The 17,681-nt window shown below is 37.2% G+C and overlaps 1 protein-coding gene across 5 annotated transcripts; it reads left to right on the forward strand.

Annotated features, from left to right (window-relative positions):
- The first annotated feature begins 949 nt into the window (after positions 1-949).
- CLEC7A (C-type lectin domain containing 7A) lies at positions 950-16,098 on the forward strand. Of its 5 annotated transcripts, XM_003934493.4 has the most exons (7): positions 950-970; positions 1,110-1,278; positions 3,150-3,248; positions 4,565-4,702; positions 6,134-6,285; positions 8,239-8,357; positions 12,925-16,071. In XM_003934493.4, exons 2-7 carry the CDS (start codon positions 1,179-1,181, stop codon positions 13,055-13,057), a joined length of 741 nt encoding a protein of 246 aa, XP_003934542.1. In that variant the 5' UTR covers positions 950-970; positions 1,110-1,178; the 3' UTR covers positions 13,058-16,071. The 5 variants fall into 5 exon arrangements, with proteins under 5 accessions (XP_003934542.1, XP_010343389.1, XP_003934541.1 ...); XM_010345087.3 differs by lacking the exons at positions 950-970; positions 8,239-8,357 and having other exon boundaries at positions 1,010-1,278; positions 12,925-16,094; XM_003934492.3 differs by lacking the exons at positions 950-970; positions 4,565-4,702 and having other exon boundaries at positions 1,010-1,278; positions 12,925-16,073.
- Positions 16,099-17,681: the final 1,583 nt, after the last annotated feature.

The raw sequence follows: 17,681 nt of genomic DNA on the forward strand, positions 1-17,681 counted from the left end.
TCCTGGCTCACCGAAACCTCCGCCTTCTGGGTTCAGGCAATTCTCCTGCCTCAGCCTCCTGAGTAGCTGGGATTACAGGCGTGCACCACCATGCCCAACTGATTTTTTGCATGTTTAATAGAGACGGGGTTTCACCATGTTGACCATGATGGTCTCGATCTACTGACCTCGTGATCCACCCGCCTTGGCCTCCCAAAGTGCTGGGATTACAGGCGTGAGCCACCGCGCCTGGCTAAGACCATGAGTTTTGCAGCAAGAGTCAGCTTTAGTTTGATTCCTTGCTCTAAATTTTTTAAATTAGCTTCTTAAACCTGAGAAGGAGACTAAATTTTCTGTCTCATTTTTGAATCTGAAAACAGAAATAATAATCCCTATTAAATAGACTTGGAAAAGTGAGATTGAACAAGAAAATAGAAATAATAATCCCTACTATATGGACTTGAAAAAGTGAGATTGAACAAAACATGTGCAACATGTGGTACCTAGCTCATAGTAATTGTTCAATAAATAAATGTTGTTTTCTATTATCAATATCTGATCATTCCCAGAGGTTTGTTTTCTCTGTCTGTTGTTAGAATAATGCACCCTCTCATGCCAGCCCTCATTTACCTATCTACATATTTCGTCTATTAGGGAATGAGTTTCTTTATAGTTATCATTTTTCTTTGTATTCTAAGCTCCTGTTCATTGAAAAGGTGAGCATTCAGTATCTGTTTACATTATTTTAAAAATACATGAATAAATACATGAACAAAGTTACAACAAAGTTGTGGTAAATGCAGGGGACCAAAACGGTAGTCGTTTGCATAGGTTAAATTAATTACTGATGTCAGATTCAGTTGTGAGAGTAATGAAGGCGGAGTCACATTAATTTATGCGTTTTTCTTACCTTGGTTTTGAAACAAAGGCTTATCTGCTATGCTGCCTTTGAGTTTTCCTGAGTCAGCCGTCTCAGAAACAGGACCTAAAGGTACAAATGAAAAATTACCACAGCATAGTTTCACTTCCTGCTGTTGAATATCTGGTTGAACGACTTAAGCTTAATTTGTTAAACTCCAATAAGTGCCTGTCCCACATGGTTTGACTCAGAGATTCTCTTTCGTCCACAGGCAATCGTCTCAGGAGCAGAAAGAAAAGAGCTCCCAAATGCTGTGGCTATTCAGGGACTCTCAAGAACAATGGAATATCCTGATTTAGAAAATTTGGATGAAGACGGATATACTCAATTACGCTTCAGCTCTCGAAACAATACCAGGATATCCGTTGTTTCAGAGAAAGGTATATACATATATATGTGTGTGTGTGTATATATATATATATATATTTTTTTTTTTTCTCTAACATATGGCTTTAGCTCTTCCATTCAAAAAGGTATAAAAGAAGAAAATTCGAGAGGCTCATGATCTGTAGAACTTTATGGATATATTTTTAAAGGGCTTTAAATATCACTGAAGACAATTTGAATACACCCTAAACCTTTTTTCATGAAAATTATTCTGTGACCAATTATTAATATTTAAATTAATTATGTCTGATGGCAGAAAATAGTTTCTCTTTTCTATAGACACTTCACAGTGAGAAATTGGTAATAAGTGGGATAATACACAAAGATGAAGGATTTCTATATGAGTGACTTGTTTGATAGAAAGGATAGATTATAGAATGGAGGCCAGGAAACTTAAAGAAGTAAATATAAATAACTTTTTTTTGTGGTAAGAGATTAATCTGGATGATTTTTAAACAAAAAAAGAGTTATTGATATGCCAGTGAAGGAAAATAGATTAATATATGGTAGATAAAAACCTCCATCTCCAGGAGTATTTTCTCAAAATACAAAAACAACAAAAAACAAAACAAAAACTCCCATCGGTAGGACATGAATCTTAAACAAAATGTAAATGAAATGAAATAGAAAGAAGGGCATTGGAGGATCTCTGTATTCATAGAATGAGTGATTTAGTCTACTCTTATGATTCTCCTATGTGACAATTCCATGAAATGTTCTTACAGCTTAGTCTCAGTGGAAAGTAGAAACATATTCTGGTTATGGCAATGTTAATACAAATTTAATTCCCTATTATCTGTAAGAGGGAGCTCATTTGTCAGTTTTGACACCAGAGTTTGCTTTCTTCTGCTTTCTTGTTATTCACATTGCGCAATTATTTTCCTCTCAGCACTGATGTAATTCTTTTCTTGGGAAACCTATTGAGGAAGGATAGAAAAATCACATGAGGCAAGGGGTAGGGAGACATGTGAGTGTTGATGCAAATGTGTAGGCTGACAGTATTCGGTAACAACACACCTATAATGTCCTAGCAGTCTCAAAACAAGGTACTTTTATATGTGTTAGCTTTTTAAATTCCCACAATAATCCTTTGAGATACTACTCCAATTTCACAAAGAGGAATAAAAAACAACGAAGGGAGTAATTTGCCCTGGGTCATGCAACAAACATACAAAAAGGGAAAATTACCCTCAGTAATCAGTGCTATCTCCCCAGCATCAAGCTATTTCCTCTAAGAAGCAGCAGGATTTCAGGGATCTAATGTCAAGACCTGTAGGTATCAATGTGGAGCTGGGATTAGGAGCATACAGATATCAAGGCAATGTGCTGAAATTACAGTTCTAGCAGTTGAAGAAGAAGTATCCTTACAGGTGGAGAAAATCACAGCTAATCCTAGATGATGAGGTAATCTAGGCAGTGATTAATAATTCACTTTCAAATTTGCCAGTTTTTGTTGTTGTTGTTGTTTTGCATTTTTTTGTGGTTGTTTTTTGTTTGTTTGTTTGTTTGTTTTTTCAGCATATCCGTCTGTTGCCCAGGCTGCTCTGGAATTCCTGGGCTCAAGTGATCCTTCTGCCACAGCATCCAGAATAGCTGGGACTGCAGGAGCTCACCATCATGCCCAGCTAATTAATTAATTTTTTTTTTTTTTTTTTTTTTTTGGTAGGAACAGGGTCTCCCTGTGTTGCCCGGGCTGGTCTTGAGCTTCTGGCCTCAAGCAATCCTCCTATCTCAGTATCCCTTCTGGGATTGCAGGTGTGAGCCACTGCGCCTGGCCAGATTTTTGAGGAACTGTAGAATTAAAGTGCCCCACCATCCATTATTCTCCTTCTTTATTCCACTTCTGCCCTCTCTGGCTCCTCAGGATCTTGTGCTTCATCTCTTCCTTGGCGTCTCATTGCTGTGATTTTGGGAATCCTCTGCTTGGTAATACTGGTGACAGCTGTGGTCCTGGGTACCACGGGTGAGTATTTGGTGAGGGAGATTAACAACAACAACAACAACAGACAATTCAGTAAGCAATTATTATGTGCCAGGCACTCTTTTAAGGGCTTGACATGCATAATCTACTTTAATTTGTATATAATCTAGTTTTATCTGTATTGAGTTGGTACTATGAATGCCCATTCCCTTAGGTGTGAGAAATTGAGAGGTTATTTTGCCTTTCCAGGGTTATAAGCTGGTTAGTGGTGGGACCGTGATTAGAAATTTAAGTGATCTGTCTAAAAAACTCATAGCTGTGGAATTTAAAAGATAAATTAATGGAAGGAAATACATGGAGCTGAAGAAGGAAGTACAATAAGATGCTGTCTTCCTAATGAAATAAATTCACTAGAGGGACGTTAAGCTATTTCTAGGAGGGTCATTATTTAAGGAAATTATTTCTGATCTGTAATATAAGCACCTTTGAATATACCAGAAATGGCTGAGGTACTTGGTCCTAAGTTGGTATTTTGTAATGGATGACTATCTTTTTTTCTTTTTTCTTTTCTTTTCTTTTCTTTTTTGAGATCGAGTCTCACTCTTGTTGCCCAGGCTGGAGTACAGTAGCCCCATCTCGCTCACTGCAGCCTCCTCCTGGGTTCAAGTGATTCTCCTGTCTCAGTACCCGAGCAGCTGGGACTAAAGGCGCCCGCCACTACAACTGCCTAATTTTGTATTTTTGGTAGAGACAGGGTTTCACCTGTATTGTTCAGGCTGATCCATCAGGTGACCTGACCTCAGGTGATCCATCCACCTTGGCCTCCCAAAGTGCTGGGATTACAGGCCATAAGCCACCACACCTGGCTAGGATGAATATCTTTTTTCAGATTTTATATCACATGCTATCTGTTATCAAGCGCCTTCAGAGAATCTTCATGACATTCCTTAATTAGCCAAATGTTTATTGAGTGCATTCTATGTTATAGGTACTGGGCAGTTTCTCAAGGATCTCTCATTTTTAAATAATAGAAGAAAGGTGAAAGACGTTGCTATTTCCAATCTGTCATGGCTCCCGTTGACTGTATGACATTTGCCTCTTGCTGCCTTCCTCATTCTATTTCTTCTTCTCTACCTTCCTTTTTCTTTTTTTCGCTATACCTCCTCTATAAAAGTTATTTTTTTTGTCTATTCTATCAATCAATCGTCTTTACCTCTCCACAGCAATATATCATCTATTTATCATTAATCAATAATGTATCCTTTTTATTCCAATATCATATGGGTTTTGGGATTTTAATTTTCAAACATAGTAGAATGACATTTTCCTGTCACTGTTATTGTTGTTGGTATATGAAGCTACTTGGAGATCCAATTCAGGAAGCAATCCATTGAAGAATGGCAACTTTCCGTCAAGGAACAAAGAGAACCACAGTCAACCCCCACAATCATCTTTGGAAGAGAGTGTGACTCCTACCAAAGCTATCAAAACCACAGGCAAGGGCATAGTTAAAGGATCAAATCTTGATTCAAGAGGGTTAATTCTTGGTGCTGAGGCCAGGGGCAGGGGTGTAAAGAAAATATGCTTAGATCCAATGATTGTACATTAAAGGCAAGCACACATATCAGTATTATCTTAGTGTAATGTATCCCTGTCATATATACAATAAAGTGAAATTGCAAGTACCCTATGCACTTGGCTGAACAGTTCTAAATTGGACTTTAATAATTTTTAAAATCAGTAACTGATTTATCACTGGCTATGTGTTTAGATCTACGGGAGATCATATAATTTGATACAAAGAAAAGTGTTTTCTCTCCTTACAGAATTGACATTTTTAAAGCGATGCAGTTAGAATAGAAAATATGACATTAGGCCGGGCGCGGTGGCTCAAGTCTGTAATCCCAGCACTTTGGGAGGCCGAGGCGGGTGGATCACGAGGTTGAGAGATCGAGACCATCCTGGTCAACAAGGTGAAACCCCGTCTCTACTAAAAATACAAAAAATTAGCTGGGCATGGTGGTGTGTGCCTGCAATCCCAGCTACTCAGGAGGCTGAGGCAGGAGAATTGCTTGAACCCAGGAGGCGGAGGTTGTGGTGAGCCGAGATGGCGCCATTGCACTCCAGCCTGGGTAACAAGAGTGAAACTCCGTCTCAAAAAAAAAAAAAAAAAGAAAATATGACATTAGAAAGGAAGAATGACAGTGAAAGAAAAGAAATAAGGGAAAATGTTGCCAAGAATAAAGAAGCTAAATTAAAAATACACAAAAGAGGTAGACCTAATACACATGTTCTTGAAAACTCATCAAATTTGTTTAATCATACAATTTCATTTACTTAATTACAATTCTATATACACTTGACCTTTACTTCTAATTGCATCATAATTGACTGTGACTTAATATTTGCATTTTAATTTTTCATGTCTGGACCCATACCTCCTCAACATTTTTATTAAGTAGTTAATAATAAATAACAGAGATACTGTGTAATATGCATAGTTGAACTATACTTTTCTCATTTGGAAAGTCACATTCTGAAGTAGATCTTACATCATAAAATAAATTAAGTAGCAAGGTGAAATTGTCTTACCTCAGTGATTCATTGTGAGTGGACTTATTTTAAGTAGTTATTAAAGAGAAAGGTAGTTTTGAGCTGAATCTGAAGAAATCAAACTCAAGAAAAAAGGATGGTTGGCTGCCTAAAATACTATTCGTAGTTAATTTATTTTTAAATTTTAAATGAATAGGAAGATTTTAATGTATTCTCATTGGTAAAATCATATCCCTATAGTTTGAATTGAAGATGAAATATAATAATGGCAGCTTATTGGTTATTTTATAAGTGTCCTTAAGATGAATGGTGTTCACACTAAAAGAGTGAACTGGTATGCCATGAACCTCATGGTACTAATCTTTTATTTCCAGGAGATCTTTCCAGCCCTTGTCCTTCTAACTGGATTATGTATGAGAAGAGCTGTTATCTATTCAGCATGTCACTAAATTCTTGGGATGGAAGTAAAAGACAGTGCTCTCAACTGGACTCTAACCTCCTGAAGATAGACAGTTCAAAAGAATTGGTAAGTATAGACTTCTGTTATAATTATCTGTGGTCTGTATCCAAAAGAAAAATAGAGGGAGATTCCAGGTAATGACAATTTTCCCTAAAATGAAGTCATCTTCTCTTGCTCCTTCTCCTTCTCCTTCTTCTTCTTCTTCTTTTTTTTTTTTTTTTTTTTTTTTTTTTGAGGCAGAATCCTGCTCTGTTGCCCGAGCTGGAGTGGTGCAGTGGTGCAGTTTACGACTTGCTGAAGCCTTGACCTCCCCAGCCTCAAGTCATCCTTCCACCTCAGTCTCCTGAATAGCTAGGACTACAGGGTGCACCACCATACCCATCTAATTTTTTGGGGGGGTAATGTTTTGCAGAGACGTGTTTGTCCATATTGTTTGGGCTGGTCTCACACTCCTGGGCACAAGTGATCTGCCCACCTCGATCTCCCAAAGTATTGGGATTACAGGTTACACTCGGCCAAAAGTCATTTTTACTATCACTATAATTACAATCATAGCATGCCTTAAGCACATAAAGTGCATAGTATAGGCTTTTATTTTTAACTAATTTAAAAAAAAACTGACTGTGTTTCACTTTAAAACAAATCCTTTGAAACACACTCCATGTATGCATGACTAGAATAATCAGGCCACTACCCATTTTTGTGAGTTTGTATTTCAGTCTTTAAATTTGGCGGAGTAAAGTAGGACATTGTCCTCCTTGTCATCATAATTATCAAGAAAAATGGCAAAAATGATAATATAGGTTTATAAATTACTTCCTTTTTGCAAGATACTCGAAAGGCAAAGAGGGTTAAAAAATAGCCCTGCTATTACAGGACACATATAATTTTTTAAGTAAAAAAAAGCAACTTAGGAGTTATTAAAAGTTAAATATCTGGCACTGGCAATAGCTATTATAGAACTTGAAAGAGATCCCTGTGTTCATAAGAAGTTTTCCTAAAAAGTGGCACTTACAAACCATCATGAACGAAGGGTAGAGCGTAGATGAGGTTTGAGAAGGGGTTAATAGGAAATATTCCACATTATAAATCTAAACCAGTTGATAGCTTTTACATCTACTTTGACTATTCTTATTTTTTTTTTTGTTTGTTTGTTTCTGTAATATCTTACCCAGTAGTAATAATTTGTGTTAAAGTTAATGGAACTAGATAAACCGTGAAGAAAGAGTATGGGATTACAGGTCTATCTGACTTTTAGGCCAGCCTATAATTGAAAGTAAATTGCTCTGTACTTGTCAACAATTCAGATCTCTTCACTGAACCTCACATTACTTATTCATAAAATATGCCATTGGACTAAATTATTTTTAAGTTGTTACCTAACTCTGAGAAGTATTTCTTTCTTTTTTTCTTTTCTTTTTTTTTTTTTTAAGTTTAATCTTTTTTTTTTTTTAATTGCATTTTAGGTTTGGGGGTACATGTGAAGAACATGCAAGATTGTCGCATAGGTACACACATGGCAGTGTGATTTGCTGCCTTCCTCCCCATCACCTATATCTGGCATTTCTCCCCACGCTATCTCTCCCCAACTCCCCACCCCACTGAGAAGTATTTCTTAACAAGAGTAGTATCCATTTATTTCTTCAACTGGAGGAGAAGATAGTGGCCAATCATCCATGGAAACTGCCTAGGGGGCCTGTCATCTGGGATTTTGTCAATAGATTGAATGGAGGCAGTACAATCTTGACATTATAAATCTATTCTCTTGGAAAATTAAATGATAATTACTTTAAATAAATAAAATAGGCCTTTGAGACATTCAATGACATGCAAAAATTGACATTTCTCTCGAGGTTGATGTCAGGTTAGGCATGCATCCTTCACCAAAGTGATTCAATCAGTTGTCTTTTTCTCCATGTTCATGCTAATAGTCTCTCTCTCTCTCTCTCTCTCTCTCTCTCTCTCTCTCTCTCTCTCTCTCTCTCTCTCTGTTGTCTATTTGTGTTTGTTTCATTACAGGGATTTATATTAAAGCAAGTGTCTTCCCAACCTGATAATTCATTTTGGATAGGCCTTTCTCGGACCCAGACTGAGGGACCGTGGCTCTGGGAGGATGGATCAACATTCTCTTCTAACTTGTAAGTGTTTAGAGACAATGCTTCATCCTCTTTCTTCATCCTCTTTCTCAGAGGGAGGTTTTCACCTCATCCATGAAAACCTCTGTCAAGCAGCTAAGAACCTGATTTGCTAACCATATTTGAGAAAGAGAGAAAGACATAAAAAAAAAAAAGAGAAAGTGAGCTGAGACAAAAGGAGAAGAATGAGGAGGATTTGAGAGTGAAAATGTGCTGAGAGGCCATCTAGCACCATCAACACAGATGTTCTTTCGGTTTTCTTACCAGGGAGGCATCTGACATGTTTGAAGTTGTCCAGACAAGGAGCAGTCACTGTCAGTCAGTGTAACCCTCTGGTTAAGAATATCGGTTTTGAAGCCAGGCCTCCATTTGGGTTATTAGCCCACTCACTGATTGTGTGACATTGGGGATAAGTCATTTTTCCTCTCTGAGTCCCGTTTTTTTTTGTTTGTTTGTTTTGGTTTTTTTTTATCCATAAATGAGAATAGAAAGAGTGCTCTGGGCTGGAAGTGGTGGCTCACGCCTGTACTCCCAGCACTTTGGGAGGCCTAGGTGGTTGGATCACTTGAGGTCGGGAGTTCGAGACCAGTCTGACCAATGTGGCAAAACCCCATCTACACTAAAAGTACAAAAATTAGCAGGATGTGGTCGCACTTTTCTGAAATCCCAGCTACTCAAGAGGCTGAGGCAGGAGAATTGACTGGACCTGGGAGACAGAGGTTACAGTGAGCCGAAATCATATCATTGCACTCCAGTCTGGGTGACAGAATGAGACTCTAGCAAGACTCCAACTCAAAACAAACAAAAGACAAAAACAAAAGAAAGAAAGAGTGCTCTCTCTTAGAATTGTAAGTTGGGTATAAAAGTAAAATTATTGGGCCAGGCGCAGTGGCTCATGCCTGTAATCTCAGCACTTTGGGAGGCAGAGGCAGGCAGATCACCTGAGGTCGGAGTTTGACACCAGCCTAACCAACATGGAGAAACTTCTTTCTGCTAAAAATACAAAATTACCCAGGCATGGTGGGGCATGCCTGTAATCCCAGTTACTTGGGAGGTGAGGCAGAAGAATCACTTGAACCCAGGAGGTGGAGGTTGCACTGAGCTGAGATCGTGCCGTTGCACTCCAGCCTGGTCAACAAGAGTAAAAGTCTGTCTCAAAAAAAAAAAAAAAAGAAAGAAAGAAATTAAAGTTATTTAGCATAATGTCTTGTACATAGTTAATGTGTGATACTTATTATTATGTTAAAAAGTAACCACATTTTCACATTTTGCATTTTAGAAAGATGTTTTAAATGTATTTCACATTTGCATGATTATACATTATTCCTTATTACGTGTTGAAGTCTTTGTCACTGCCGTTGTCATTTGCTTTTTCTTTTTTCTTTTCTTTTTCTTTTCTTTTCTTTTCTTTTCTTTTCTTTTCTTTTTTCTTTTTTTTTTCTTTTTTTGAGACGGAGTTTCGCTCTTGTTACCCAGGCTGGAGTGCAATGGCGCGATCTCGGCTCACCGCAACCTCCGCCTCCTGGGCTCAGGCAATTCTCCTGCCTCAGCCTCCTGAGTAGCTGGGATTACAGGCACGCGCCACCATGCCCAGCTAATTTTTTGTATTTTTAGTAGAGACGGGGTTTCACCATGTTGACCAGGATGGTCTCGATCTCTTGACCTCGTGATCCACCCGCCTCGGCCTCCCAAAGTGCTAGGATTACAGGCTTGAGCCACCGCGCCCGGCCGTCATTCGCTTTTTCTTATTCAGTTTTTCTTACAACACTTTTTCTTAGTTTTTTTTCTGTTCATTTGGAATGTACTCTTTCACATCTTTTACATTTCTTTTACTAATCTTTAAGTAGTTGTTCTTGGAATTATACATGTAATCTTCACTCATCAAAGACTAATATTGACTGGCATTTTTATGTTCTTCCCGATCAATAAAAAATCAATAAAGCATGCCTTTACTCTGTTGACTCCCTCCTCAGTTTATATGCTATTATATTAATGTACTTATTTTTATTTTATCACCCATGCTGTAGTGCAGTGGCACAATCTCAGCTCACTGCAGCCTCTGCCTCCTAGGTTCAAGTGATCCTCCCACCTCAACCTCCTGAGTAGCTGGGACTACAGCTGTGCACCACCAGCTGGGTGTGGTGGTGGGCACCGCTAATCCCAGCTACTCAGAGGCTGATGCATGAGAATTGCTTGAACTCCAGAGACGGAGGTTGCAGTGAGCTGAGATCACGCCACTGCACTCTGGACTGGGCAATACAGATAGATTCAGTCTCAAAAAAAAAAAAAAAAAAAAAAAAAGCCCTTGTTTGGGCTGGGTGCAGTAGCCCATGCCTGTAATCCTAGCACTTTGGGAGTCCGAGGCAGGTGCATCACTTGAGGTCAGAAGTTTGAGATCCAGCCTGGCCAACATGGTGAAACCCCATCTCTTAAAAAAAAATACAAAAGTTAGCCAGGCATGGTGGCACACAGCAGATTTATGCAGTTAGTATTCAATTCAATTTGCCTGCATATTTATGATTTTAATTATTTTTTATTTCTTCCTTTCCTACTGTACATTTCAGATATTTTTTCTTAAGCCTGATATTTTCAGTAAGTATGGGATTAGAGGTTCGTTGTTTTTCCTCTCAGCCACTCAAATATATTATTCCATTTTTTTCTACCTTTTATTGCCCTTCCCCCTCCCCCTACCCCCCCTCTCCCTCCCTCTCCCCCTCCCCCTTCCCCTCTCCTTCTGGTGCCATGACCCAGATCCGATATTGTTCTTTTTGCAAGTTCATCTGTTTGAAGGTAATATATGGCTTAAATCTGATGTCTTTACTCAGCAATGAAAAATTCTCAGCCATAGTTGCTTCAAATTTTGCTTTTTTTCCATCTTTTTTCCCTTCTCCTGGAATCCCAGTTACATTCATTATAGATCCATTTACAGCACCCTATACGTTTCTTTTGCTTTTTCCTGTGTTTTTATTCTTTTTTATCTTTTTGCTCCAATCTATGTAATTACCTTTCACATATCTTCCAGTTCATCTATTTTCCTCATGTGTGGCTAATCTGCTGTTAAAGGTCTCTATTAAAAGTTTTTTTATTTTGTTTGGTGACATTTTCAGTGCTATAATTTTAGTATGTTTTTTTTTTCTCAAATCTATTCTTCAACACTTACACTTTTCATTTTTCTTCCAGCATTCTCAGTACTGTCTTTTAGCTCTTAGAATACACTAACCATAGTTGTTTTAGCATGTGTCTGAATGTCCTATATGTATCTGTCTATATGTAATTTCAATGTCCTATATGTATGTCTCTCTCTCTCTTTTTTTTTTTTTTACTATTTTTCATTTGTGTTGATTAGTTTTCTTTTATGTCAGATTGCTTTTTATAGGGTGTTTAACATTGTATCTTAAAACCTTTGCAGAATTAATTCAAAGTGTTTTTTCATTTGCCTCTGTTCTCACCACAGAGTCTGTTCACCCAATGGTGTGAATGGTATGAATTGCTGAGTATAATCACTTAACTGTTTTACTTCTACTAGGCCAAGTACAGTGAACTTATTAGCAAACAATCAGCCAAATGTATTTTCTACTTTTTTATAGAACTTGTTTGTCTTTTCTTTTGCTATTTTAAACATATGGCTAGAGGACTCTTTCTACAATCACAAGCGTGGGCCCAAGTTAACATTTTGATATGTTATTACTCTGTGGTTTTCTTGGTGGCATTTATTTAATCTAGCTGTCTATACCCCCAAAACACTTAGATGTCAAGGAAAAATTTTTTAAATAATGCTGATTAGAGTTCTCCCTGAGGTATAAACTAAGTAGTTAATGCTAGTCTTAGTCATCTCCAAAGCAAAGTTTTCTCAATCCTCCAACCTCAGGATCAAGAAGAGATAGATATTCAAGATGAAGAGCGCCGAGCCATAGCTTTTGCACTGAGGTGCAGTGATCCTCTTCGAGTTTGACTAATTAACACTGCTCCTTCAGGATTTTGAAGACCACGTTGAATAGGACAGTGCTTCCATTTACCAATGTTGATTATCATAACTGTCAAGCATTGCATTGCGATATAATTCTGCTTTCAGGATAAATTAAAATATACAGAGTTGTTTGCCCTTCCTTTAAATGACCTGATTTAAAAGCATCTATGATTCTTTTTTTAGTTCTTGATTCCTTTCAGCATTAATACTTCTGCTTGGTCTACTCACTAAGTATATTCAATAATAATTTCACTGAACTGTTGCTTGATTTGATAAAGAAACATCTAAGTAACAGGTTGAAGTATATTTAAAGAACTTTTTATAGAATATTCAATGATTGTTCTTCTTTGCCAGGATTTCTTTTAAGTTTATGCAACTAGTCTTATTTCTTGAAAAAAAATTGTTATTTTTCTGCCTTAATAATGAAGACTATTCATTGAACCACTTGAGATTAAAAACAATTTAGATTTAAACCTCTTTTTCCAATAACAGAAACACTGCAGAACTCTTTTCACCAATATCCTTACTAATTTATTTGAGTGCCATGTAGACAGTATTCCTTAACATTTGTTCTAATTACATCATTGTATTCTATTTTAACAGATTTCAGATCAGAACCACAGCTACCCAAGAAAACTCATCTTCCAATTGTGTATGGATTCACATGTCGATCGTTTATGACCAATTGTGTAGTGTGCCCTCATATAGTATTTGTGAGAAGAAGTTTTCAATGTAAGGGATAGGGTAGAGGAGGAGGAAGGAAATACGTGAGCTAGTAAGGAGGACAGAAAGCAGAACAGAAAAGAGTAACAGCTGAGGTCAAAATAAATGCAGAAAATGTTTAGAGAGCTTGGCAAACTGTAATCTTACCCAAGAAATTGGAGGGGGAAGCTGTGATTTCTGTATTTGTTGACCTACAGGTAGGCTAGTATTATTGTTCTAGTTAGTAGAGCTCTAGACATGGAGTCAGGGCAGTCAAGCTTGAATTTTTTTTTTTTTTTTCTTTTTTTGACAGAATCTCACTTTGTTACTCAGGCTGGAGTGCAATGGTGTGATCTTGACTCACTGCAGCCATCTTCTTACCTCAGCTGCCCCAGGTAGCTAGGACTACAGGTGCATGTCACCATGCCTGGCCAACTTTTGGTATTTTTTGTAGAGACTGGGTTTTGCCACGTTGACCAGGCTAGTCTCCGACCCTGGGGCTCAAGTGATTGCCTGACTTGGTCTTCCAAAGTGCCGGGATTATAGATGTAAGCCATCATGCTTCAAGTTTCATTTTGCCATTGACTTGATATTTACCTGGGATAAGCCATAAGACAATCTTAATTCCTGGCTCTATTGGAGTTGTTTTTATACTCAAATATGTCATTGAAGTGCATGGTGTGTTGTCACAATTTGTCCCTTAACTTCTAGCAGTATATCAGACATGGATTGAGGGTGAAATATATTTCTGAAGAGCTGAATGAAGAAATGGAAAAAAATCTTGACCAATCAGAGCAATTTTATTATTTTCATCAATATGATCATAATTATGATTATCATCAAAAAGCAGCAACTCCTACTTTTTCTTTATCAAATAACCCAGAAAGTATGCCTGCCGTATCTCTAATAGAATCTTGTATAATATCTGATTGTATGGAAACTGCTCTCAAAGTTTTCTGCTTTTTAAATACTATCAATCAAAAAATACACAAAATCTGTTGATTAATATAAAAAAGTAACCAATCTAATTGGAATAAGTATTAACATTTTGGAATATGAAACATGTTTTATTAGTTTCATGATGTACTATTTTATAATTTTTACCATTTTTTCAGTAATTACTGTAAAAAGGTATTATTGGAATGAAACTATATTTCCTCATGTGCTGATTTGTCTCTTTTCTTTTTTTTCATACTTTCCCACTGGTGCTATTTTTATTTCCAGTGGATATTTCTATATTACTCGGGAGGCATTTGCAGCCCTCTAATGTTGATTAATATGTGCAAAGAAATTGTACAAATTTCACTAAATTATTCACTTTAAAATGGCTGATTTTATGTTATGCGGATTTCATCTTAATAAAAAAAGAAAACTCTTATCAAAAAACCGCTGGCCTCTAAATTATGTGCCCATGTGTCACAAACACTGTCACAATTTGCCTTCTCCCCAAAAGATGAATTTGTTGTGGGTGGAGGGATATTTATAGTAGTTTGATATTAAAGCATTAATTAGAGATCTTAAAAATTTTTTTAATCTAAGAGAAGATGAAGATTTTTGTGAGGTTTACTACTGTTTAATATGCAAATTTGTATTGTCATTATTTAAAAATATATAGAAAGGGATGAGACAGGTGCAGCAAGCCACCATGGCACCTGTGTACCTGTGTAACAAACCTGCATGTTCTGCATGTATATCTCAGAACTTAAAATAAAAAAAATAGTTGTACTCTATAATAAACATAAGAAAAAAGAAAGGGAAGAACTAGTTCAGGCTGAGAACATAAGGAGTATAGTTAACCATTTTAAGTAGTTAAGACACAGGATGGAGCTTGGAAGAGATCCCTTGTATTTTAATTTTGGTTTTGGTTTGATTCATTCTTTCTGGGTCCCCAGGATATAGTGTATGAATCTAAGAAATTATGATAATCAAGGTAAATAACTGGATGCTGAAGATCCTGCTGTAATAATCTAGAGCAGACAGTCCAGGCAACCTAACCCATGACTTGAGTTTGACGAAAGTGATGGTGTAAAGTAAGATCTCTCTAGGTTGTGCAAGACATACAGTACCTGAACTGTTGAGACATGTTTATATTACAGCTTATATGGAAATATATGTGAATAAACAGAAAACAGTCACACTTTTCCAAGAGACAGGAAAGGTGAAATAACTGCTAGCCGAACCTCAGTCTGAAAGGTAAATTCGAGATGGGTAATGATCCTAACAGAGGACATGCCAAAGGGCCACCATGTTCACGTGTCTGGATTATAGCAATAATTTTTGAAGCAGTCTCTTAGCCTTCACCCTTGTCCTCTACAGTCTGTTTTCAAATAAATTGGAGTGAGTCCATTAAATTTAAATAAAGTCATGTCAGTTTTCTACTTAAAATTCTCATCAATTGCTCATGTATCTCCGAGTAAAAACAAAACAACACAAAAGTAAAATATCTTTGTAATTATCTATAAGATGTTACATATTCTGGCTCTCTTTGAGCTAACCTCCTACTTCCTTCATCTTTACTCATTGCACCCAGGATGCTGGGTTCTTTGTTGTTTCTCAGCCAGGTCACGCTTGCTTCCACCTCAATGTGTTGGTGATTCTTATCTCCTTTATCTGAATAATTTGTACCTGACAAATTTGCAGGGTCTGCTCTCTCACTTCTTTTCCATATCTGCACAAACATCACCTTCTTAATGATGCTTACTCAGATAATGCTATTTAAAGTTATCAACCCTTTTTTCTACATTCTTAATCTCCCTCACCTCTGTTTATTTACCATAACATTTATGATAGTCAAATATACTCTACTATTTACTTATTAAGTTGAATATACTCTACTATTTACTTATTAAGTCATTGCAGCTTTTACCATTACTTTCAATGTCAAAAACCACAATAACTTTTGCACCAGCCTGGTACTATCTTTCTTATATATCATCTGCCTTTCTCCATAGAATATAGTCTCCAAAAGAACACACAGCTTTGGTGTACATGGGTGTACCCAACAGTCTGTGAATAGTACTTGCCATATAGCCAATAGTCAAACATATTCTTGTTATTGTTGAAAAAATAAACTTTTAAGGAAAAGTATAAATGTTAATGTATGTTGTTTATCAAAAATTATTAGGAATATACTTGAATAACTGAAGTTTGTGAAATAGTTCTTTTTTTTTTTTTTGAGACGGAGTTTTGCTCTTGTTACCCAGGCTGGAGTGCAATGGCGCGATCTCGGCTCACCGCAACCTCCGCCTCCTGGGTTCAGGCAATTCTCCTGCCTCAGCCTCCTGAGTAGCTGGGATTACAGGCAGGCATCACCATGCCCAGCTATTTTTTTTGTATTTTTAGTAGAGACGGGGTTTCGCCAGGTTGACCAGGATGGTCTCGATCTCTTGACCTCGTGATCCACCCACCTCGGCCTCCCAAAGTGCTGGGATTACAGGCTTGAGCCACCGCGCCCGGCCTTGAAATAGTTCTAATTGCTATTTTATGAGACTCATAATTACAGGTGCCTTTTTTCTGATCCAAGTGCCTTTTTTCTGATCCCAGCTGTGACAATTTTTAACACTCTATCTCTGTTTATTCACGTATGGGCTTTACACACCTTCATCTTCACAATTTTGACTACCTTCTCTTTTATACGGCTCTCTGATATTCAACCCAATGCAAACAAATAATTTTTGATTTCCTACTCTTACAAGGAACCATGCAAGAGGAAGATATTTTTATTTTTATTTATGTATCTTTTTTATTTTAATAGCTTTTGGAGTACAAAAGGTTTTTGGTTACATGGATGAATTATATAGCAGTGGATTCTGATTGTAATGCACCAGTCACCCACCTGAGTAGTGCGAATTGTACCCAATACATAGGTTTTAATCCCTCCACCTCCCTTTTCACCTCCCACTTCTGAGTCTCTTAAGTCCATTATATCACTCTGTATGCATTTGCCTACTTACAGCTTAGCTTCCACTTACAAGTCAGAACAAAAAGTTTTTGGTTTTTCATTCCTCCCTGAGTTACTTAGAACAATGGCCTCCAGCTCTACCCAAGGTGCTGTGAAAAACATTATTTCATTACTTTTTATGGCTGAGTGGTATTCCATGGTGTATATATGCCACATTTTCTTTTCCACTCATTGGTCAACGGGCACATAGGATGGTCCTATATCTTTGCTGCTGTGAATTGTGCTGCTATAATCATTTATGCGCATGTGTCTTTTTCACGTATAATGACTTATTATCCTTTGGGAAGATACCCAGTAGTGGGACTGCAAGATAGAATAGTTGACCTACTTTTAGTTCTTTGAGTAATCTTCATACTGTTTTCCATTGAGGTTGTACTAATTTACATTCCCACCAGCAGTGTGTAAGCATTTCCTTTTCACCACATCCATGCCAACATCTTTGTTTTTTGACTTTTAATAATGGCCATTATTGTAGGAGTAAGCTGGTATCTCATTGTGGTTTTCATTTGCATTTCTCTGACGATTAGTGATGTTGAGCATTGTTTCATATGTTTGCTGGATGTTCGTGTATCTTCTTTTGAGAAATGTCTTTGTATGTCCTTTGCTCACTTTTTGATGGGATTATTATTATTATTTTCTTGCTGATTTGTTTGAGGTCCTTGTAGATTCTGGATATTAGTCCTTTGTTGGATGCATG

Source organism: Saimiri boliviensis, chromosome 7 (assembly GCF_048565385.1).
Source record: "Saimiri boliviensis isolate mSaiBol1 chromosome 7, mSaiBol1.pri, whole genome shotgun sequence".
In the NCBI taxonomy this organism is placed as follows: Eukaryota; Metazoa; Chordata; class Mammalia; order Primates; family Cebidae; genus Saimiri; species Saimiri boliviensis.

Excerpts from the sequence above, each read along its gene's own strand:
- CLEC7A (XM_003934493.4), top strand. The coding sequence starts at position 1,179 with ATGGAATATCCTGATTTAGAAAATTTGGATGAAGACGGATATACTCAA. Across the intron at positions 1,279-3,149 it reads ATCCGTTGTTTCAGAGAAAG|GATCTTGTGCTTCATCTCTT; the intron begins GTATATACATAT and ends CTGGCTCCTCAG. Across the intron at positions 3,249-4,564 it reads TGTGGTCCTGGGTACCACGG|CTACTTGGAGATCCAATTCA; the intron begins GTGAGTATTTGG and ends TGGTATATGAAG.